Source organism: Astatotilapia calliptera, chromosome 7 (assembly GCF_900246225.1).
Source record: "Astatotilapia calliptera chromosome 7, fAstCal1.2, whole genome shotgun sequence".
Taxonomy (NCBI): Eukaryota; Metazoa; Chordata; class Actinopteri; order Cichliformes; family Cichlidae; genus Astatotilapia; species Astatotilapia calliptera.
Window position 1 is genome coordinate 57958083 of NC_039308.1, and position 23174 is coordinate 57981256.

Genomic DNA, 23174 nt, shown 5'->3' on the forward strand with positions numbered 1-23174 from the left:
ATTATTGTAGAGTGAAGCACTGAGTGGTCAATAAGAGGAGAAAAGCACCACAGAAAAATGTGAGGCAGTCCTCAGTGGTTAGGTCAGTCCAATGAGCTGACTGCAATAATATTTTCAGCCATAGTTTTGCCACTAATAATTATAAAATACCACATGATCACTAACATGTTTTGCAGTAACACGAGCTGTGACTGGTGAGTCTATTCATGGTTATGAATGCTTTTCAGATCAGTTTTAAGCTGTTTTGATCATGCTATTAGCCGAAATACATAACCGTTAATAAGGCCCATCGTAACTCTAATAGTCGGAGCACTTTCGGAGGGATGAAACTGAAGCTGTGGAGCGTCCAAAAGAACGGCGGTACAGATGCTGAGGGCCCCTCCCCTCCAGCAGCAGCAGCAGCAGCAGCAGCACAACTGGGAGTTTGCCGTCTGTCTTTCCCGGGGCGTACTGCCACAGACTACCCAGCCATCCAAAATACACACACGCAGTGCACGAAGAGTTCAAGAGCGCTTTTCAGTTTAACTAACGTTACAGGGAGTGGAAATATCTGCAGGAAGACCTCATTTTATCCATCCACTTTCCTTTTGGTCGGGTTGAAGTTGTGCCAAGTGTCATACTTTTGGTCGTTTTTTTGTGTGTGTGTTTGCAACGGACAACTTTCTGAGACACTGCTATTCATGTGGTGCACTTGCACGCGAGAAGAGACGAAGTCAGCGAGCGAGCAGGTGAGGAACACGCCATAATAATAACGAGGGTAATAATCTACACCAAGTTATAACCGTGTGTCAGGTGGACCACAGTAGAGTTTAAATTAATAAATTAATACTGCAGAGTTTTAAAGGGGGTTTAACGCTTTATGTGTATCTGTACATTTTATTAAGCTGGATTTACAAACTTAAACGTATTAATCAATATTTAAGTTTCTTTATTGTTTTCTTTTTCTTGATAGATCGTTTAAAGTACAGAGACTGTATATGGATATATGAGAAGTTGGTAAGAGGGAGAATTTTTGTCTTTGCACAGTGTTTGGGGAGGGGGTGGGAATTCTAAATGCCCCCAAACTGAATGTGACTATATGGACTTAAGCCAAGTACATGTCTACTGTCTGAATTAATCATACATACAGTAAAATGTTGACGTGGACACATTTACCTCATTGAGGTCATTTATTTGTGTTTGTGCATGTTAGTGGTTTACAGTCCAGCAGAAAAGAAAACAAGTAGTGATGTAGTTCTTTCTCACTGGTCCACTCTCCCCATATATTTTTTTTAAAGGTTTACCTAACTTTGGACTGGGATCTGGTGGTTCTGAGAGAGGTAAACAAGGGAGGGAGGGAGGGGAGTTTGTACTTGTGTGGATGCATTGATTTCTCTGGCAGTGTTTCAGGGGTTTCGATCAGCATGACTGAGGTAAATAAATGACTTCTGCCTTGGGCGACAGAAAGACAAGACAGAAAATCTTGTCTGATTTTCTCCTTTAAACAGCGTCCAAACATTGCGTCATTGAGATGCTGTCAGGCATACCTAATACATACACACTGCAGTATACACACACATCCCCATGTTTACTTGGCCGGGAATGGGGAAGGCTCAAGACTGCTGTGGCTGTGATAGGAACCTTCCATGTGAAAAAATAAGTTACTATGTTGGACTGATTAAAGGGGTGTATTCCATTGTTTGCTATGCCAATCAATGCCCTTCCCATGCCGTGCTACAGTTGTGCCTCCTGTGTGCACTAATTCATTCCAGTTCTATGTGGCATGTCTGGACCAATCCAACATTTCTCTAAAACAACCACAGCATCAATATTGAGCTGTGTTTTAAATGGCCTACAGCAACACTTCTGAGCTCTGTCAGAAGTCAGTGCAGTCTCATGCTGAGGCTTTTTCCTGGACAGTGATGAAAACTAAAACCTTAAAGGGGTCTTTTGCAAAACTCAACAGGTTTCGGGTGGAAAGTGTTATTAAAACATACTTGTATGCTGCACACTAGTCTAGCCTAATATGGTTATGTTTGCAAAATCCCTCAGTGCTGACAGACAAAGCAACTGAGAAGACACATTTACTGCAGTGATGTTAGTATGTTTAGAGTGTCTACAACAGCTAGGTGCCAGTGACTTGCAGACAGACTGACTGGCTCGGTTTGGCTGTTTTTCTGTGGCCTCTCTGTGTCCCCACTCTGTAAATGAACTGTGCTTAGGCTCATATGGAGATAAACTGCATAACAGAGTCTTTCCAGCACTTACAAAGAACAATACAGTTGCTTCTCAAGTGTGTAGATGACAGTTTGGTCTTGAGAAGAGTTGTTGCATAGCCTAGATGGGTGTACCCCTATATCCTCAGGCCATGAGGATACAAGTGGGTGCACTTACAAATGTCAGTCACTGTTTTCATGCCCTATATTGCTCCCATCTGCCTCCCTCAGGATGGTATTAGCTTACACGCACACATTTGTTCATACATGCAGGCACTCATACAGATTCTGAGTGGCTTTCCGGCATCATGACCTGTTCTGTGTGAGTAGAGTTACTGGTTTTGTTGTCAATTATCGGCAAAACTACCTGCATGTTTATCTTCATCCAACCGTCTCAGTTACATGGTCTGTTCTCTCTTTTACATATTCCCTGGCTTTGTTTTCAGCTCATGTTTTTTAATTGCCATTTTCTCTGTTGACGAGTTAAACCATAGATCAAGTATCACTCCTTGCTGCTTCCTCCCAGCTTTCCATTAACCCTTGTGTGTGACAGGAGACCTGAGCTGGCTCTGTGACAACTGCATGTGGTTGTGAGGAGCTGTGAACCTTGTCTTCTATTGTTGAAGACCAACAGTAAACATAAAGTGAGTCTTTAATAACAGGTGCTGGGGCATATTATTTGGCTTTGGTGTATTTGGTTTCCATACCAGCAGCCTCCAGGAGTGTTCCCTTTCCAGTGTTTTGAGATACAGACAAAATGTAGACAGACAGGACCTCAGGGTTGGAATTTAATCCATCTTCTTTGGTATTCCCCACAGACGTACTCTTCACTTCCAGAACGGAAGGAATTCAACTGGAATGTCCTCTTGTCTAGGCATTTCCATTCACAGATTTCATGCATATTGGTTTAGAGCAAAGTGTAATTGTGGGTTTATATTGTTTAAATTAAGACCTGAGTCATTTACTCTGGGAAATCCTCACTTAAATCCATTGACCAGGGCAGTAGAATCAACTGTCTGGAGTCCATAGAGTCTAATTTTGTATAGTTATGAGAGAGATTTGGTAATCAAACATTTTAGAAGTTATATGATATAATTAAAGGTAACAGATTCAGGAAATCCAGGCTGTCCGACTAGTAAGGGATCAACCCTATTCTGTTGCATGGAGAAATATTTGGCATCTTTACCAAGCATGGTTTGCACTGTGTATTCCTTCATTATTTGGGACTAATTTACTGCAGTGTTTTCAACTTCAAAGCCCATCTCTGTCTCCATCGCCATGTTTTGGATGATTAAATGTTGCGTGTAAGGGGATATTTTGGCAATTTATTTTGCATTCAATTTCTGGAGCGATATCTAATTTCCCAGGAGATGCACATGCTGCGCTGTTAGATATTATGTTTCAGTCAGATAATGTGGGATCACGTTAGTGATTAAAATGCTAAATGAATCACAGTTTGTGGCCTTGATGTCTACTTAATAAAATGAGTAAACAAATTACACAAAAAACTTGCACATTTATACTATGAAAGTTCCCCAAAAGCTTTAATTTATAAGCATGTATTGTAGCTTGTGGGGGGGGGGGGGGATTGATCTGTATCCAGAATAATACCTCAGGGATCACATGTTTCATATTTACATTTTTTGAACCAGCAGTTAATTCCTAGCATACTTTAAAGCCGCTGATTATGAGCCTTTATATCAGTCTTATTGACAGCTTATCTTATTGACCGCTTTGCTACTGTTATTTTAATGTGGTCATAAAGTCTAACATAAAAATAAAAGACATGACATGTTTAAAACACAAAAAGTAAGGTTGATTCCTGTCTTTATGGAACAGTGACGTATTTCCTTAATTACTTCCATCTATACCTGGAGTTATAGTTTGTAAACCCACTTTAAAATGTAATGTTTCTTCCATATTCTTTGTAGTTTGTATTTTTAGCATTTTTCCTGTGAGACATTAGCTCACACACAGAGAGTTGCATGCTTGCTTAAATACAAGGCTAAAGAAAGGATGATTGACTCTTGCCAAGAAAAACAATTAATGTCTTGAGAACTAGAAACAATTACCTATGTTGTTCTGCTAGGTCAGTGCCTGTGGTCAGGGAATAAAGACAAATAGCTGTGCTAATGCACTCCGTCCTGTGGAGATGGAGGAGTTAGATAATAGTGTACTCTACAGGGCACCTGGGTGTTGCTAAATGCCTCATTAGGGGTGGTCTTGGTGCAAGCATGCCCATAGCCAGAGCACTTCTTCACCATCTGCTCTTTTCTCATGACTGCTGGCAACTTCTGTTGTGTATTCACTTGAGCTAGTTTCTCTTTACGATTCTTGTACAGCGTGTCGGCTACTAGATTCACTGATAATACTAACTGAGTAGATGTTTTATGGCATGCAAAGACTGTATTGTTTAAACCGAAACAGAAGAGTCAGTATATTTAAAGGTGCTTTGTGTTGGTGAGAGATCAGAAGCCAGGAGCCCTTGGCTGCTAGCTTTAAATCTGTCACCATCTCTATCAGGATTGTTTCTCCTGACACCCTGCACTGTGTGCCGGCCATGCTGCCAAAGACAACAAGGACTCTAGTCACCAGGAAATAGGGGTGTTAGCTTAACTTACATGGCACAAGAAGTTGGTTTCCCCCATTATTCACATCTCTTGTTCACTTTTTCCCTTATTTCTCTTTTCATTTCCGTTATTGACACATTCAAAGTACTGACTCACTGGTACTCTGGTATTCCTCTTCCAGTGTGTGTCATCTATTACTCAAGAATTTTTTTTTTTTTGTTTTTCTTCCAAGACTTGTACTTTTCTTTTCCTGGGGGTCATTCTTCTAGCGGGGTGTTGCACATGTCTGTGCTGCAGATAGATGTGGGCACTCAAGCTGTGAAAAGAGATGCATTACTGAAGTGCTTATCACTTGAGTGAAATTGTATCACTGCTCTCCTGAAAATACTGTAGGGAGGATAAGCTTCACCATCAGCACTATCAGTATCGCTCACAAAGTGCAAAGACTACAGGGATTTTAGCCTCCTAACTTTCTCACTCTCTTTGCTGATTGCCCATCCATCACGCAGAGCTCTATATCTGTATTTCTAACCCTGAAGGTGTGAACACGTCTCAATTTGTCATCCTAAATAAACACCAGTCTGTTTATCAGAGTCTAATCCTCTTCGTTTTAAAGCTATGGGGCACTTGGAAGGGTGCCGCTCACCCCTGTTTCTGCACAAAGAGCTACAGTTTTAAACATCAGATGACTGAAGAAAGAAATCAAATAAACTTAAGTGAGTTGTAGTCGAACACCTAATATCTGTTTCACATTTTACCTTGCAGTACAAAATCGATGGGCAAAGACCCGGGTCAGTATATTTACTCAGGATATCACCTTTTTTTTTTAAGGTGCTGCTTACACATTATCAAATGGCTATTCTCTATATGTGGTGGACTTCTAAGGAGCATACATGCTGTCAATATTAGAGATATAGGAGTGTGAATGTCATATCTAATCTAGCTTTAGCTTGACATTGTTTATGTTGTCACTTGACAGGTTGATGTGTGCTTTCTGAAACTGGGTGGAAGGAAAGTAATGATGGTGGCAAAAGGTCTTAAGGGGAGGCATTCTTTCAATGCATTCATTAATTTCTCCATCAATAGTCTGGTTAATTAGTATCCTAATGGCTGTGGGATTTGCAGGAATGCAGGTTAAAGACAGGGACGGTACTCAGTCTGTACTTAGAAGATGCAATGAATGCATCAACGGTGTAATAAAGGGCACAGATTTCATGAAGCTGCAATGTGTGTAAAAAAACATTTTGCATGATTCTGCACCCTGTTTGAAGAGGTGGTAAAGTTAATCTGAATATTATCTTGTATTGTATGAATTGTGCTGACAAGCAACTTTAATTTTAAGAAGGAAAATTAGTATCAGGGTTCACTGACAAAGCTTTATATACTAGTTCCACTGCTTCACTTTTTAGGTGTCCATGTACCACTGAAAAAAATATAAATTTATTAAAACACAGATTTTCAGAATATAACAAGTGATTAGTTAATTTTTAGTTCTTGTCTTTTTTCCTTCTTACTTCTTCTTCTTTTTTTTTTTAAACTTGTAACAGTCTGTGCTCCTGCTACTTATTCTAAACCACACATTTATTCAAAAGCACAGCTTTTCAATCCTAGTCAGACAGCTAACTTTTCAGAATGTGAACTAATGTCTGGGCATTTTTAATTGATTGTGACGTCCTAAACAGGGCATGGCCCATTTTTTACATGGTATAAAGGAGGAAGTGACAGGGTCATCAACCAATCCTTAAGCTACTGGCAAGTATCCTTAAGGCAAAGAATTAAGTTGAGTTATCCATGTGAAAAGGATATGGGAGGAGAGAGAAAAGCGGAGACGTGCCTGATGAAAAGTAGTAGAATGCAACTGTTTTGTTAGTCTGACCTTTGTTTGGGGCAAACAGATTTAAAGGCGAAACAAAAGGAGAGCCGGTGACAAGCAACAGCTGATGTAGGATGGGCAAAGGAAGGGGACATGCCTGTAGGGCTCCATGGCGAAACAGCCACAGAAGTTTGTGTATATTCCCCCTCTCTGGAGTTAGATGAGACTGCTTGCATCCTCATACACTTATGATTGCTCCTCCCTAGCTTGACTCTTTACACTGGTCTCCCTCCAAGGTTGCAGAAAAGCACAAAGTGAAAACACTACAAGATGACTCCACACAGTATGAAGAAAGAGGACTCTGGCAATCAGACCTGGAATGAGGTTGGGGCTATGTTCTGCTTGTCTGGCAGTAATTATGGAGGCAAAGGGAAGAAGTTTATGGCTCTATTCCATCCGGAGGTCACACTGTTTGGACTGATTTTGTTGGCCATCCTCCCTGTTGGAGCAAGCATCAAACAGAGTGTCCCCAGGGTCAAACTCAGCCATAGAGGTAAGAACTAAATATTGCTGATGTTTGTTTTAATTCAAACAATATTGCTGTTTGACATAGGATTTTATCTTTTCATTTTTTTTCTTTCTTGTCATACATCTTTCCATCTTTCAGTGTGCATCTTTTTTTTCTTACTTGAATGTGACTTGTGCAACAGGCAGAGGAAATGGTAAGAGGAGAATTTAGTGAAGTTTATGGAGATGATCTGTAGCACATAAACATGAAGCAAAGTGAAAGGTTTCTCACTTACTGATCCATCAGTCTGCTGTGTGGATATTATCTGATTTTATAAATGTGCTCTGTGTCCATGTATGTGGCTTTGCATAAACCAAGTGTGTTTGCTTTGTGCCACCAAAAGTTAGGAAGTTATATTTTTGCATTCCTCAAACCTGAGTGCAAACTTTACTTCAAAGTTGTCATCCCTAATGCTGTGTATCAGCTACAAGGAACCACACATATTAACTTAACTTTTGTTCCATAAAATTGAATCCCCACTGTGACCTGAAAGTGAACTCACTCTGACTTCAACCTCCAAAAGCTTTTGGTCTTTTGGTCAAGGCTTCTAAAACCAACTATGCCTGGAAATAGATACATATGCATGTCCTACTGTATGTGTCCAACAAAAACATATGCAAGTAGCTGCAGGAATAAAGATTACTGTGGACACTGTTTTTTCAGCAGTTAGCCTAGTATTTAGCTCTACGGTTTGTCTTATTTTATGTTTCTTCCAAGCCAGTAAAGTAAAGTACTTTATCATGTCATGTAGTCTGATTGCCTTTAATTTGGCTACATGCTACTTTAATCTTCACTAAAGTGAATGGCTATTTGACAGCAATATCCATATTTGGTTCTCTCAGTGAGAATCACTGAGGCAAAGACAAATCTGTCAAAAATAACAAAAGCTTAACCAAGTGCATGCATCCTGCTCCTCTTGTCATCATTTCATTAGTGGACACTGTTCAAAAGCAACACCACCCAGCAGTGAATTCGCTTCCAGCATTGCATCAGCTTTACGTAAGCCCAAATACAGATTCAATGACTAAAGGGTGAAATTATAAAAAGTAAAAATCCCTCATTGAGGGAGTACCTCTAAACAAACTGCTTTAAAATAAAAACCCAAGAACTTTAGTTTTCATCTAGTGAACATGTAGCATTAGCTTCTAATCAATATGTCTGTCTGACCTAAAATATAATAGTGTCTGCCATGCTCCTCTGAATATTCTGAAACCAGAGGCATCCTACATTGCATATTTATTCCTGAGACTGTAATTGTTTCACCATAATCAGGTTTTGGTGGAGCTACAAGTGAAAACAGAAATGACCAGATGGATCATTCAATAAATGAACGTGTTACCCTGGTAGCTACAAAGTCTTTGATTACAAATGGGAATTGAGCAGGATAATTGTCTGGATAAATCATAGCAAGCATATGGGTGTGATGTGACCTGCATCCTGCACACCCCTATCCTTCACCATATGAGGTATTTTTAGCAGTGACAATGTGTCTGATGCAGTTGACCTCCTGCCATGTGCTACATGTGAGAAAGGGCAGATTCAGGCATTGCTTACAGCTCTGAAGAGGTCTCTAAGTCTAAAGCTTGATCAAGTCTTACTCCAATAACTGCGTGCATGAAAGCAACATTGAGTTCCAATAACAAAGCTAATCAAGAGGTTTTCATGTTGTTTAGGGCTCTCCTCTTTGAAGAAATGTGTGGAGACTATGCTAAGCTTCAATAGGCTCATAGTGCTGTGTGTTTACAGAACAGATTACTGCACACCACACCAAGGGCTAGCAGGCCTAATCTCTTTGTGAGTTTTGTCTGTTTGGGGCATGATATGTGTGTAGGAGGGAGATACATCAGCACATGGGGGTTCAGTGTAAAGGGGAGGTATTAAGGGAGATTGTGTGGTGAGGAGGGGTCCCAAAAGTTCAAATATTGAAGGTTGGTAACCTCTCCAATCATTCTCACCAAGAGGGTAATCACAGTGTCAATCCTTTCAGAGTGACTCCCACAGGACTCCTCTGCACCGAGCCAGTGTTTACTCAAGGCATGTGGCAAGTGTGGTGCGCTGAAAAGAGCCTCGTGATAGAAGAGAGTTCCTCTAATGGAGATCAAAGACACGATCCTGAGCTAAAAATGTCGAACATATTCAGCTTTCAGAAACCTATGGACCTTACAAGCTGCGAGTCCAGGTCTAAAGCAAGCAAACTGTATATATAATTTCATATAAAAACAGTACGTGTTCTGCATAAAAATGTACAAGTGAATAGCAAAATCGTACTATTGTGTAATGGATGAACAACAGGTATTCCTGTCTAAAAGTCTACTTACTGAGATACTATGCTATCTAAATTGAAAAAAAAAAAATCGTATTTATGAGCATGTGTAGCTAAACAGGATTATGCAACTTTAAGTCGAGACTTTTTTCATCTCAGTGACTGTCTTTGGGATTATACTGGTTTTAAACTGCTGAGAATAAATTGCGCCCCACAGTGTAGTCCTACCAAAATATGTTTTTTCAATTTAGTTTAATTTGACTCACAATACTGCATTTTACATGGCAGTGGGGATATTTGTTAATGTGTTTGTCTGTGTCTTTCTCATACTGGGACAGAACTGCTGAAGGTGGGCAGTGTATCTCTGTTTTTGAGCCCCTCCAATGGCCTTCATTCGCAGTCGCTGTTGTTGGATGAAGAGAGGGGTCGTCTTCTGTTGGGAGCCAGGGACCACATCTACTTGCTTGACCCTGACAATCTGGCTGAATCCCCTACAAAGGTATGCTATATATATGCATGTGTAAAATCAATATAGCATAAAGAATAATCCAGGTTCAGACGTAAAAAGACAAGACACTGTACTAAGTAAAGAGCAGTGCTTATTTTTGCATTTGTTCATGTCATTTGTTATAATGTAGACATTTTTTCAGGTACACGTCAATATATTTACAGGAGTGTAAAGTAGAGCCAGAATGATATATCAGGAGGGTCAATATATTTATAGATATTATCTGTTTGCTGATATAGCTGTATTAGCATTTATAATGGACAATAAATGAAAATTATAAAAATAAAGAAGAAACCAGGTGCACAACCTTATGAGTGTTGATGTTTTTCCACCAGAAGGCACTCTCCAACTTCCTGTTTGAAATGCCACAAACAAACAACAAAACAAGCTGAGTTGGGTAGAGTATAAATGAGTAAAATATCGAGGACCACTTGTAAAACTAAAACAAGAATACCTCAGTATTGGTTTAAAAACCTTATATTACTTGAAGAAATTTAAGTTTAAAGCTTTCACACACGTTAACTGACCTGTTAGTTAATGTGAACAATGCATTATGGAACATTTAGCTGCAACCTGTTTGGCAATTAAGTAGGGCGATAAGAATCGTTTTTTCCATTAGAATTTTCCTGAAATGCACTCAGCTATGTATTGTTTTAGGGAAACACTGATCTTTCAGTCAATAGCAGTCTGAAGTTATCTGTCTAGTAAGGTCAGGGTCATCAACTTAGAGAGTCCTTGCCCCCACCCACACGCATGGAGCACACACACAATTACATACATCAGGTATGTACACGTTTGATGGAGTGTGCATGCTCAGACTTTACACAAACACACAAATGCATTTGGATGGATGCCATATGTTAACATTTGTAGATGTTAGTGTGTTTATGCAGCTGAGGTTGATCCACTGGTGGGAAGACGGTGTGTTTATTTGATCTTTATCTGGTTGTTTTAACTCTTAGTCTTGCTCTTAAAGTGTTGCATTTCTGTTGCCTTTAGGGGTCATTGATATAGATGCCAGAGAGATATGAACAGAAAGTCTGACCCTCTGAGCCCTGTGAGATCAGCCTTGACAGTGAATGTGATCTTCCCCTGCAAACTCAGTGTTTATCAATTACTGAACACGCATACCTGGACTGGGACTAAAAGCCCCTGAAAGTCAGGGCTTTATGATGCTCACAAGCATTCCAGGTGTTTTTACCTTTTATTATAAAGAAGTCCACATAATTTAAGTCTTTAAATAACTATATATGCTAAAGTAAATTACTCATTTTTACTAGGTGAAACAAGGTCAGCGATCACATGAAACTCTATCCAAAACTAATTAAAACACTAACACAGGCACACTGTTCTCGCTCAGCACATCGTATTGTAACGCTGCTTTTCTGTATGATAATTCAGCCATGAATAAGTTTGGGGATAGCACTCCATGGTAGGATTTAGTGGAGGTAACACGCTAAGCACATAAGCCTGTTATAACACATGTATGAGTATGGTGGCATACATTAAAGGGAGGCTGGATGTTATACCTCAGCTAATCTCTTACCACAACACCTACAGGTGTTTAAATACTGTAAAAATGCCATTTGTTATTTAGATATGGATAGAGATGAAAGGGAAAACATTGTGTAGTTATTATTCGTTTCATTTTACGTTTAGCATATTTCGGTGTAAAAACAGAATGAAATAAAATACTATTTAAAGCAAAGGAAAAAAAGTTTGAGCGTTCAGGGGCCTGCTCTTGTTTTTACCTTTTTAACTTAAATGATTCATTAAAAAAGAATCAGGTTAAAGGATCTAAAAGAAATCCAGAAAATCTTGTATCCTACTCTATATTCTCAAAAGTAACAGCTATTCATGGAATGTTTGTCACAAATAAAAAAATTTAATCTTTAGAACTTAAATATTTTAGCATAACATGCACACTATAAAGAACTGCAACAGGTCTTCTGTAAATTGAAGCTGAATGCTCACATTCTGGTTATATTGTAAGAAGTGAAATATTTCTGATTTATCGGTTATTAGATTCACTGGCCTGCTCTGAAGGAAAACGTGGAAATGTGCAAACTGGCTGGCAAAAATGAAAATGTAAGTGTTTCTAAAGAAATCTATAGAGTTTAAGTTTCTGTGATTACTAAATGTATGTGTTCAATCAGTCCTTCCAGTGTACCTCATACATGTTCTTTTTCTGTCCCTGCTTGTTCCAGCTGGAATGTGCAAATTTTATCAGGGTCCTTCACAATTACAACCGAACACATGTCTATGCCTGTGGGACAGGGGCCTTCCACCCCACTTGTGCATTCATTGAAATCACTGGCCACAAAAAGGTAAAGTGGGCATGAGTGGATCTTAACAGGAAACATTTTGACTAGAGTCGATAAATAGGCTTACGTTTGTGAATCCTCTTAATTTTGTCTCTCAGGATGGCGTTTTGAAGCTGCTGTCTAATACAGAGGAGTCTGGCAGGTTGAAATGTCCTTTTGATCCCTTGCAGCCATTTACATCAGTCCTCACAGGTAAGATAACATAGGTGACATTGTACAAAGCAGTCCTCTACCTGCCTTATCTTTTATTGAGCGAGAATTTTATAGCTGCAGAGCGCCACGCTTCACTTCACTCAGTTATTTGCAATGAATTTGTATTCATGTCTTTGTTTGTCAGCCCTCTTCTCCCATTTTTGGGGGCCAAGAAAGTTACTTGGCAGACAAATGCAAAACAATTGTGTCTCTTGCATGTGCTTGTTTCAGTATGTTAATTGAAATCTTACTCACTCTGTATTTATTTTAAAAAAAAAGCTGTAAGATTTGTTTTCTAAGTCTACTGTGCTTCTATTTAGATCAGTACCTGTATGCGGGCACATCTTCAGACTTCCTGGGCAAAGATACAACGTTCACACGCTCCCTAGGCCCTCCTCCTGACCAACACTACATACGCACAGACATCTCTGAAGACTACTGGATCAATGGTACACACATGCTTGCACACATCCACGTTAACAGGCTGACTGCACTCCAAACTTGTTATTGCTTTTTCGCATAACTTCTGGCCTCTCTACTGATACAAAGAGCCTCTCTGTGCCCTCAGGATGGTTATTGGCATTCCAGAGGGAAGGAAACAGCCCACTTATTCATTTAGCTGGAACTTTTATATGATTGCCATAGCTGAGCCAGGACCACGCCTATGGGGGAATTTACAGTGTGCCACAAAGTTCACAGTCCTAGTCACACCGCATGTTAGCCAGGGGTATGCACAGTCATCACTTAGGACTGAGGAGTGACCTTCTCTGCATGCATCATCTCCTGTTTGCAGTGTTTTATAGCCACTGATGGACTGTCATGTATCAACAGTTGTCACTAGAACCTAAATCCTTACACATGGTCTCCACATTTCACAACTACACAGTCAGAGATTTTTGGAGTAATGCGCGCTCTCTCTCTCCCTCTCCCTCTCTGTCGGTGTGTGTAAACAGTGAGTGTCGACACAGGGCGGCCGTCTCGTTTTCCCATTTCTTGGAGTGTTTCGGTGTTTCAGTGAAACATCTTTTCATGACTAGCAATGACCTTCTGTCCCATGTGTTAGCTATAATGCATTAAGCCGTTCCAGTTGGTGAATCACCCTCTAGTGGTTGGCTTGGCTTCTAGGTGTTGAGCTAATGTTGATGTAATGTCACTGTAACGTTTAAACTTTTGGGCCTGTTCCCTCCTGATGGCAACATGCTGTTGTTTCTCCTCACTGCTATTTTCCTACATCATATGTAGCACTTGTTGTTTTAATACAGTGTCCAGTGCCGTAAATGCAGTTGAAAATTGTGCTTACTAATAATTCTTAGTAGCTTGAACAGTTAAAATCAATCCAAAAATAACCTATTTGCCCTCCAGTAATTTTCAGAGGCAAACATGCTTTGTGCAGTTTAACTGTATTGTAAGTATTAATTATCCATTTGATAATTAGCAAGTGTACAGATTAAATTTTGCACATACACACAGGATCATCACATAAAACATAATATATTCTTATTCATAGGCCCGTGACAGTTTTATTTTTTAATTTTTTCACAATCAAAAACATTTTAGACATAGAATTATCTCTCAACTCTTTTGTTCCATTCAGATGTCTGGACTGTTTGAAGTTTTTTCTGCTGTATCTTCTTTTGCAATTGTTGCATTCACAGCTGTCCTGCTTTACTGTCACCTTTGCATCAGCATTGTGTCTAACCACAGCAGGTACTTCCCTTTGCATTATTCAGTTTTTAAATGTTTGCTAAAACATCCAGAAGTATCGTGTCAGTTTCATGTTGATAGATTGCTTTCACGTCCCAAAGAGGCCAAAAAAACCAGTAACAAAGATTTTAAGTACAGGACATATACACTTGTCATAGATGCTCACATATAAATCAGATGTTTAACCCAGGGTGTGTAAGAGTATCTTTATGCTGCACTGATGCATAATTGATACTGCCTGACATACTGAAAATCATGTAAATTTAAACAAAACTGCTTTTAAAGTCAATTAAATCTTCTTTTACAATTGCTGCATGTACCTAAGTGCAGTTTATGTTCAGCCCATTTCAGCTTTACACTTAGTAAAGAGAGAGTAATACATCAAATCTCTCTGCAGAAATAGAAGACGACTGTAAATAAACACATGCTAAGTGTAGTTTTAATGCTACCTTAAGACTGCAGTTCATGCCAAAACCATTATGACTCATTTTAATGCTATTTCCTCTGTCTTCTCCATTCTGTGTCTTCAGAGGCCAGGTTTATAGCTGCCCATCCCATTGCAGACACCTACAATCCAGATGATGATAAAGTATACTTTTTCTTCCGCGAGGTGTCCTGGGAAGGCAACGACAAAAGCATCCTCTCCCGAGTGGCTCGTGTGTGCAAGGTGAGATATTACAGGAGAGAGGTGTGGAAAGTAGGAGATATATGGTGGAGGGGTGAAGGGGCTGGTACAGTATAACTAATGAGCAACAGCAAAGCCAATGAAAGACAGTATGATGCTGTACATGGATGCTGAGGCCCAGGTAGTGATGTGGTAGGTGCAGAGAACTGGTGCTTGAAAAGACAGCCTAAAGTAGATAGGACCTTGTAAAATAAGAGATGGTGTCCTGATCGGGTGTGAATCTTTGGCTGGGAGGAACCGTTCCCAATTTTATCCCAATTCTTTTGTGGTCATCCAACTCTGTCTGGAGCAGTAAATCATGGTTAGAATTCTTATGTTTGCTGTGTTTTTACTACCTAGTCAGTCACTGAGGTCAATATAGGTAATTTCTTTTCTGAAAGACCTTTGATGATAATGTGTCACTGCCACTTAGGTTCTGTTTGACAGCACGTCAAAACAACTATAAGTTTAGCTGCACCGCTGACTGTGGGCATAAGCAGTGCAGTTGCATGATCTGAGGCTCTCTGTGCACCACGCCGTGTGTCGCAAGAGGCAGACTAAACACAACAAAAAGCAAGCCATTTATTATGGCTGATGAAAAGTCCATAAATACAAAGTGCATAAGAAAAATAACAAAATAGAGACTATAGAAGTGGAGACAGCTGGGGCAAACTAGACGGATATAGGCAATCAAGAGAGGGAGACAAGATCAAGTTCAAGGGGGCCAAATACTTTTACAAGCCACTGTAAATCACCTTTTCAAAGATGCTTAAACATAACTGTGAGGATGAAAAATGAAATCAAAACAGGAATCAAGCCCTCAACCTATACTTAAAAAAAACAAACAAGCTATAAGACCAAACAGAAAACAGCCAATAAATGACTAAATCCAGAAATCAAAAGATTCAACTCTATGTAACAGACCAGGCATTATAACACAGTGTCCAATTAGTTCTCAGAGTGGAACTAGGTGACATGGCAGTTTAATATTAGCATGCACGATCCAGGACTGCATTCTTAGAAAAAAGCTTTCAGTGTGGTTATGACTTGAGAATAAGCCGTAAAGCAGACTGGAAGGAGATTCGTCTGAATTACGGCCCTTTCTTCTCTGAGCCATGTGTCTCTCATGTACTTTGTACTTTGGTTCATATTCATTATCTGCATTGTGAATGACAGCTCCTTACATCAATCCTCTTTGAAGATTATCACCATTGTGAAAGATCCCCATTAAGTGCTTACATTTTGGGGGGTCTCTTAAGCACAAGTGTGTTTTTTGTGTGTTAAACCATAACAGCCCTTTCTACACCACTTGGCTAAGCTTAACAAGGGGGGTCTTTTAAGTTTTCAATGCGTGACAAGGAGATACACTTGAACCCTCTTACCATACCTCAGTCAAAGGTCTCAATTTAAAACAGCAATTCATATGCTAAAGTAAAACCTGCATTATTAATCAGCATTTGAATTCTCCCCTTCATCACGCTGCACTTCCCCTTCGTTCGTTTTCCTTTTATGTTTTTCACCCTTCTCAGTGTTTTCCTTTCACTTTTCAGTTACTCCTGACTGAAGGTCTTCTTTGTGCAAGTTAAACAAGCAAATGTATTCCAGAGGCATGTGGTTCACTTGTTTATTTTCATAATTAGTGAAGGAAACCTGAGTCAGTCTATGATGCTCTGTGTTGTCTTTCCAACCGCATTGGCTGGATTACAGTGTTTATGCTCAAATGTATATTATTAATTACAGTTCGTGTTCAGCCGCGTTGGACAGCTGCACTCTCCGACGATGGTTTGTTACAGAGTGTGTGGTTGTGTTTCAGAATGATGTGGGTGGGCTGAGGAGTCTGACCAATAAATGGACAACCTTCCTCAAAGCGAGACTTGTGTGTTCCATCCCTGGGCCAGATGGCGTGGACACACACTTTGATCAGCTCCGTAAGTGACTGTAAGATTAAAAACTGAAAATCTGGTCAATAAAGTCAGTTATATGTTCTAAAAATTGTCTTCGGAGAAAATTTCATACAAGGACGGAAATGCATCAACAGTACCACATGGCTAATGGTGCTACCAACTGCAGTTCTTCAATACTGCAATTTATTGTTGGATGCTCGCCTAAATCTTTTCTGTTTGGTTATTGATAACAAAAAAAAAAACCTTTTTCATTCTTTTTTATTTTGTAGAGGATGTCTTTCTACTCCCAACCAGAGATGACAAAAACCCCATAGTGTATGCAGTCTTCACAACCTCTAGGTATGATTTTTATCAACACAACCTCAGGTCCTTTCCTGTTTCTCCAAGCATTAACCTGACCTGTTCTTTTTACTTTTCCTCCAGTTCCATTTTCCGTGGCTCAGCAGTGTGTGTTTATAGCATGGCAGACATAAGGGCTGTGTTTAATGGACCTTATGCCCACAAGGAGGGGCCTGACCACCGCTGGGTAGAATATGAGGGGAGGATACCATATCCCCGTCCTGGAACGGTATGTTGTATGCCAAAGAGAAGAGCATAAAGGAAAAAAAAGAAAAGAAATCATCTGTACCTTCTGCACTTATCACTGTTAGCTATTCTGTTTCCATATATTGGATAAGGTGTTTAATTTTCCTCCTAATCGAAAAATTATAAACATGGCTTTAATGTAAAGGTTTGCTGGAGGGCATACTTACATCTGCACATGCAGCCTGGTAATGCATGACCTTCACTTACACTTTGATGAGGTTACTTGAGAAGTTAATCAGATTCATGTTTCATTTTGTTTAAAAAAAAAAAGATTAATTAAGCGAAGTAATGTGATGGACAATTTGGTGCTGACATCAAGTGTGAAACAGATGTTTCACATATGCTTTGTCTCCTGCTGTTCTTATTTTAGCCTCTAGAAGGAGACACATACCAATAAATTGTTTGAGTGAATCTGCTCCATAGTTGAACTGGTGGAAGGAAATATAGAAAACACGGTCACTAATCAGCTGTGATTTTTTTGTAATTTTAGTGCCCAAGCAAAACATATGATCCAAAGATCAAGACCACTAAAGACTTCCCGGATGAAGTTGTCAGATTTATTCGATTCCACCCTCTGATGTATCACTCTGTCTACCCTCTCACTGGTCGTCCTGTGTTCACACGTGTCAAAGTTGACTACACCTTGACTCACATTGTGGTGGACAGAGTTTTGGCAGATGATGGCCAGTATGAGGTTATGTTCGTGGGAACAGGTGAGTCACACCTCTCCTCCTAGTTTTTGTGAAAGTCAACATTTGACCAGCAGAGGGCAGTATATTACTTGTTGTTTTCGTTGGCATTGGACAGATTTTGTGTAGGGTGAAATGAACATATGCAGTCTATGTTTTATATGCTTCTCAAGCAACTCTCTGAAGATATTCTGGTGGTAATTTCACCCCTCTTTCTTTCTGTCTCACTCTCCTAGATGTTGGCTCCATTCTTAAGGTAGTGAGCATCACTCAAGAAAACTGGTCAACAGAGGAAGTGGTTCTTGAAGAGCTTCAAGTGTTCCAGGTTTAGTTCAAAACACAGTTATTCAAATAAATACACACATATGTTACACACTGATTTGCTGAGTTTTGTTTCCTCATAGTGTAGCTGTCAGTGACTTATAAGACAGTGAAATATTTATATGTAATGAATACATAACTGACCTCCAATAATTTATATCCATTAGCTTTTAAGTTGATGGAGTTTGTTTTCTTTTTGCAGAATCCCTCGCCTATCCTTAGTTTGGAGATCTCGTCTAAACAGGTTTGTTCTGCACACTTTGTGCAATTGTTCATGCAAATTTGCTCTTCGCTTCGATTAAGCCACATGCATTAAGTTATATGCACATGGCTTGTGTGGCACAAATCATATAGTTTTTATCTTGTTATTCATGTTTTGGTTTTCCTCTCTGTCTGTAGTCTTCCCCATTTTCTTGTAGCTCTCTCACCCTTACGCCTCATTATATAAGGGTCAGGAATGTCAGTAGACACTTCAACCCCAATCACAGCTTCCATTAATCACCAACAGTGTTTGACCTGTGTCTGTGTGCCTGCCCGCTAGAGTTTTGAGGCGAGTCAGACTAGATCCAGTTGCAACTGCGAAATTCAGCCTATTCATTTTGCAAGCCAAATGTCAGCCTTCACAGAAACCTAAGAATATCTTGGAGTATTCTTTAAGTTATAACCTGATTTTCAAAAAGTAGTAATCATTTAAGAAACTTAACCATGTGCTTTTAATAAAATAAAAAATATATCAGACTCATATCTATATGCAGCCATTCTTTCAGCAGTATACGCTATCTTAAATTGGTCCTACACCACAAAGGAAACCATATGAAGACTATGCACTAAAGCATACTAGATCAATAGCAACCTTGCAACCGAACTTTTTAGAGCAGCAAAGATTTCTTTAAGTTTCTTGAAGACGTTTCACTTCTTATCCAAGAAGCTTCTTCTTAAATTCCAAGCTTAGAGCTGACGAAGCTGGTGAAACAACTTCAAGAAACTACCAGATCTGTTTTATATGAACTTGTTTCAGTGCCAACTCTGTAATTACATCCCATACTACACTGAAGCAAAAATGCCTTCAAATCACAAGTATCACCTCACATAGTTCACTCAAGGCCTTCCGTCTGTAGTCTACTGTTCTGTGTAGGTGTTTATGTTTTGTTGTCCTAGCAGCCTTGTTTCTGTTGATTAATGCCATCTTCGTTCTGTATTGTAATGTGATTTTTATCTGCAACAGATCAAGAATTTAGTGGAAGCCGGTTTTTACTCACTCAGAGCAGTTTAAATGTAGTGTATTTAATGTTGCGTAGAATCTTTTTCTTTATAAAAATAGTACATAGTGTACAAAGAAAATGTTATGCTAAGAAGGGGAAATCTTTAAATCTCTGTGTGATTCATTTAAAGCAAACATGTTCTGATAGATGAAGAATGCTAATGCGGAAAGAGGAAAACTTTTTAATAAATATAATTTTAATATAGAACAAATATTTTTTCCATAAAAAATAGTTTTAGGTTTAGCAGACTTAACTAATTAACTATTTACGCAACATAGTGATATGTCCTCTGTTGATGATGTACAATTGTTAAAGTTGAAGGTGCTTTGTATGTTTGTATGTCTTGAAGCAATGTTGTGTTTTACCATAGCAACGGCTCTACGTGGGTTCAAGTGAGGGTCTAGCCCAGGTTTCACTCAGCAGATGCCACCTATATGGCCAGGCTTGTGCTGAATGCTGCCTGGCACGAGATCCCTACTGTGCCTGGGATGGACACACATGCGCACGATATATCCCTGCCTCTAAGAGGTATGCACATGACACTTGTAGTACTTTTGTATTTTTGAAATGTCCTCATGCATTAATTCAAAGCAGTAAGCCTGAAACAAGTATCTGAACAAACCCCAAAATAAAAGGAAATCATTAGAGTGCAAATGTGGACCGGTGAACACTGACTCGTTGGTTCCATAGTTTGCCAGGGGGTGTGTCTGTTTGTGTGTGTTTCCAAGGCTAGTTCTTAATGCTGGAACTCTCAGACGTTCATAGCTCTCCCTAAATTTTTTTTCTGTTTTCATTCTCTTCACCTCACAATATTTTCCAAGCCATTAGGTAGTTATTTTTCTCAGGCAATGATTAAAGATATTTCAGCGTGTTTTCGGCTGACACTGTCATTCCACACTTGCAGAGTGTGGTCCTTGAGGTGAAAATCAAATCCTGTTCTGTGTTTTTGTTTGTGAGCTTGCTTGCATGAATCCAAGCTCTGAACAAACTGTGCCCTACAGTTTGGGTTCATAGTGCCATATTATTGCCCAGTAGGGATTTTCTTATGGTTTGTACAATAGTGGAGGCCTCCAGGGCTCTTTGAAAGCAGACCTTCAGAGTGTCAGGGAATGTAGGCTACAGATGTCCCACCACACAGGACTAGCAGGAAGTGGAGGAAGAAATCAATACAAACTGAAGGAGCCCAAGTGAGCAACACAAGTCAGAGGTCAAAGAAACTTGTTTCTTTCTTCTTTAAAAAAAAAAACCAAAACTGGTACACTCTAAATGTTTTTGCAGGAAAACAGATAAAAATGCCAACAAGATGATGCCCTCAACTCTGTGTGTCTGTGTATATATGTATATTTATATATGTGTGTATGTGTCTGTATGTGTGTATGTGTCTGTATGTATGTATGTATGTATGTATGTATGTATGTATATAAAAAACACCCAGCACGCCCCTGCGGGCGGTTTATCCTTCAAGCTCGGGTCCTCTACCAGAGGCCTGGGAGCTTGAGGGTCCTGCGCAGTATCTTAGCTGTTCCCAGGACTGCGCTCTTCTGGACAGAGATCTCCGATGTTATTCCCGGGATCTGCTGGAGCCACTCGCCTAGCTTGGGAGTCACCGCACCTAGTGCTCCGATTACCACGGGGACCACCGTTACCTTCACCCTCCACATCCTCTCGAGCTCTTCTCTGAGCCCTTGGTATTTCTCCAGCTTCTCGTGTTCCTTCTTCCTGATATTGCTGTCATTCGGAACCGCTACATCGATCACTACGGCCGTCTTCTTCTGTTTGTCTACCACCACTATGTCCGGTTGGTTAGCCACCACCATTTTGTCCGTCTGTATCTGGAAGTCCCACAGGATCTTAGATCGGTCATTCTCCACCACCCTTGGGGGCATCTCCCATTTTGACCTTGGGACTTCCAGGTTGTACTCGGCACAGATGTTCCTGTACACTATGCCGGCCACTTGGTTATGGCGTTCCATGTATGCCTGCCTAGCATCTTGCACCCTGCTGTTATGTGCTGGATTGTCTCTGGGGCATCTTTACACAGCCTGCAACTGGGGTCTTGCCTGGTGTGATAGACCCCAGCCTCTATGGATCTTGTACTCAGAGCTTGTTCTTGTGCTGCCATGATTAGTGCCTCTGTGCTGTCTTTCAGTCCAGCTTTGTCCAGCCACTGGTAGGATTTCTGGATATCAGCCACCTCCTCTATCTGCCGGTGGTACATACCGTGCAGGGGCCTGTCCTTCCATGATGGTTCCTCGTCTCCCTCCTCTTTCTTGGGTTTCTGCTGCCTGAGGTATTCACTGAGCACTCGGTCAGTTGGGGCCATCTTCCCAATGTATTCTTGGATGTTCGTTGTCTCATCCTGGACTGTGGTGCTGACACTCACCAGTCCCCGGCCCCCTTCCTTCCGCTTAGCGTACAGCCTCAGGGTGCTGGACTTGGGGTGAAACCCTCCATGCATGGTAAGGAGCTTTCTTGTCTTTATGTCAGTGGCTTCTATCTCCTCCTTTGGCCAGCCTATTACCCCAGCAGGGTACCTGATCACGGGTAGGGCGTGGGTGTTGATGGCCCGGATCTTGTTCTTACCATTCAGCTGACTCCTTAGGACTTGCCTGACCCTCTGCAGGTACTTGGTGGTTGCAGCTTTTCTAGCCTCTTCATGGTTCCCATTCGCCTGCTGGATCCCCAGGTACTTGTAACTGCCCTCTACGTCTGCAATGTTGCCTTCTGGTAGTTCAATCCCCTCAGTTCTGACTACCTTCCCTCTCCTACTACACTTCTCCAGTCCGAACGACATTCCAATGTCATTGCTGTATAGCCTGGTAGTGTGGATCAGTGAATCGATGTCTCGTTCACTCTTGGCATACAGCTTGATGTCATCCATGTACAGGAGGTGGCTGACAACTGCTCCGTTCCGTAGTTGGTATCCGTAGCCAGTCTTGTTAATGATCTCACTGAGGGGGTTCAGGCCTATGCAGAACAGCAGTGGGGACAGAGCATCTCCTTGGTAGATCCCGCACTTGATGGTGACTTGTGCTATGGGCTTGGAGTTGGCCTCTAGTGTTGTACGCCACATCCCCATTGAGTTCCTGATGAAGGCTCTTAGGGTCCCATTGATCTTGTACAATTCTAGGCATTCCAGTATCCAGCTGTGGGGCATTGAGTCATAGGCCTTCTTGTAATCAATCCAGGCCGTGCACAGGTTGGTCAGTCTGGTCTTGCAGTCTCGGCTGACTGTTCTGTCTACCAGTAGCTGGTGTTTTGCGCCTCTGGTATTCTTGCCAATTCCTTTCTGTGTCCCGCTCATGTATTGACCCATGTGCCTGTTCAGCTTAGCCGATATGATGCCTGACAGGAGCTTCCATGTAGTACTGAGGCAGGTTATTGGTCGGTAGTTGGAGGGGACCGGTCCCTTCTTGGGGTCCTTGGGGATCAGGACCGTCCGACCTTCAGTTAGCCATTCCGGGTGTCTCTCGTTAACTAGCAGCTGGTTCATTTGTGCTGCCAGGCGCTCGTGGGGTGCAGTCAGCTTCTTTAGCCAGTAGGCGTGAACCATGTCGGGCCCTGGTGCTGTCCAACTCTTCATACTGGAGACCCTTTCTTGGATATCTGCCA

At 40.7% G+C, this 23174-nt stretch overlaps 1 protein-coding gene across 3 annotated transcripts in view; it reads left to right on the forward strand.

Annotated features, from left to right (window-relative positions):
- The first annotated feature begins 452 nt into the window (after window positions 1–452).
- Window positions 453–23174, forward strand: part of sema3d (sema domain, immunoglobulin domain (Ig), short basic domain, secreted, (semaphorin) 3D) — a 33349-nt gene continuing 10627 nt past the window's right edge. Inside the window, exons 1-15 of one of the 3 annotated variants that reach the window (XM_026176096.1) lie at window positions 453–728; window positions 6875–7131; window positions 9748–9908; window positions 11943–12005; window positions 12125–12244; window positions 12340–12433; window positions 12754–12882; window positions 14668–14804; window positions 16615–16729; window positions 16975–17044; window positions 17129–17273; window positions 17781–18003; window positions 18216–18304; window positions 18503–18544; window positions 19933–20090. In XM_026176096.1, the coding sequence (XP_026031881.1) occupies window positions 6909–7131; window positions 9748–9908; window positions 11943–12005; window positions 12125–12244; window positions 12340–12433; window positions 12754–12882; window positions 14668–14804; window positions 16615–16729; window positions 16975–17044; window positions 17129–17273; window positions 17781–18003; window positions 18216–18304; window positions 18503–18544; window positions 19933–20090 (1769 nt within the window). In that variant the 5' untranslated portion in view covers window positions 453–728; window positions 6875–6908. Of the gene's footprint in view, window positions 729–2760; window positions 2840–6874; window positions 7132–9747; window positions 9909–11942; window positions 12006–12124; window positions 12245–12339; window positions 12434–12753; window positions 12883–14667; window positions 14805–16614; window positions 16730–16974; window positions 17045–17128; window positions 17274–17780; window positions 18004–18215; window positions 18305–18502; window positions 18545–19932; window positions 20091–23174 lie in introns of those variants that run through there. The other 2 variants (XM_026176097.1, XM_026176098.1) reach the window with 2 other exon arrangements.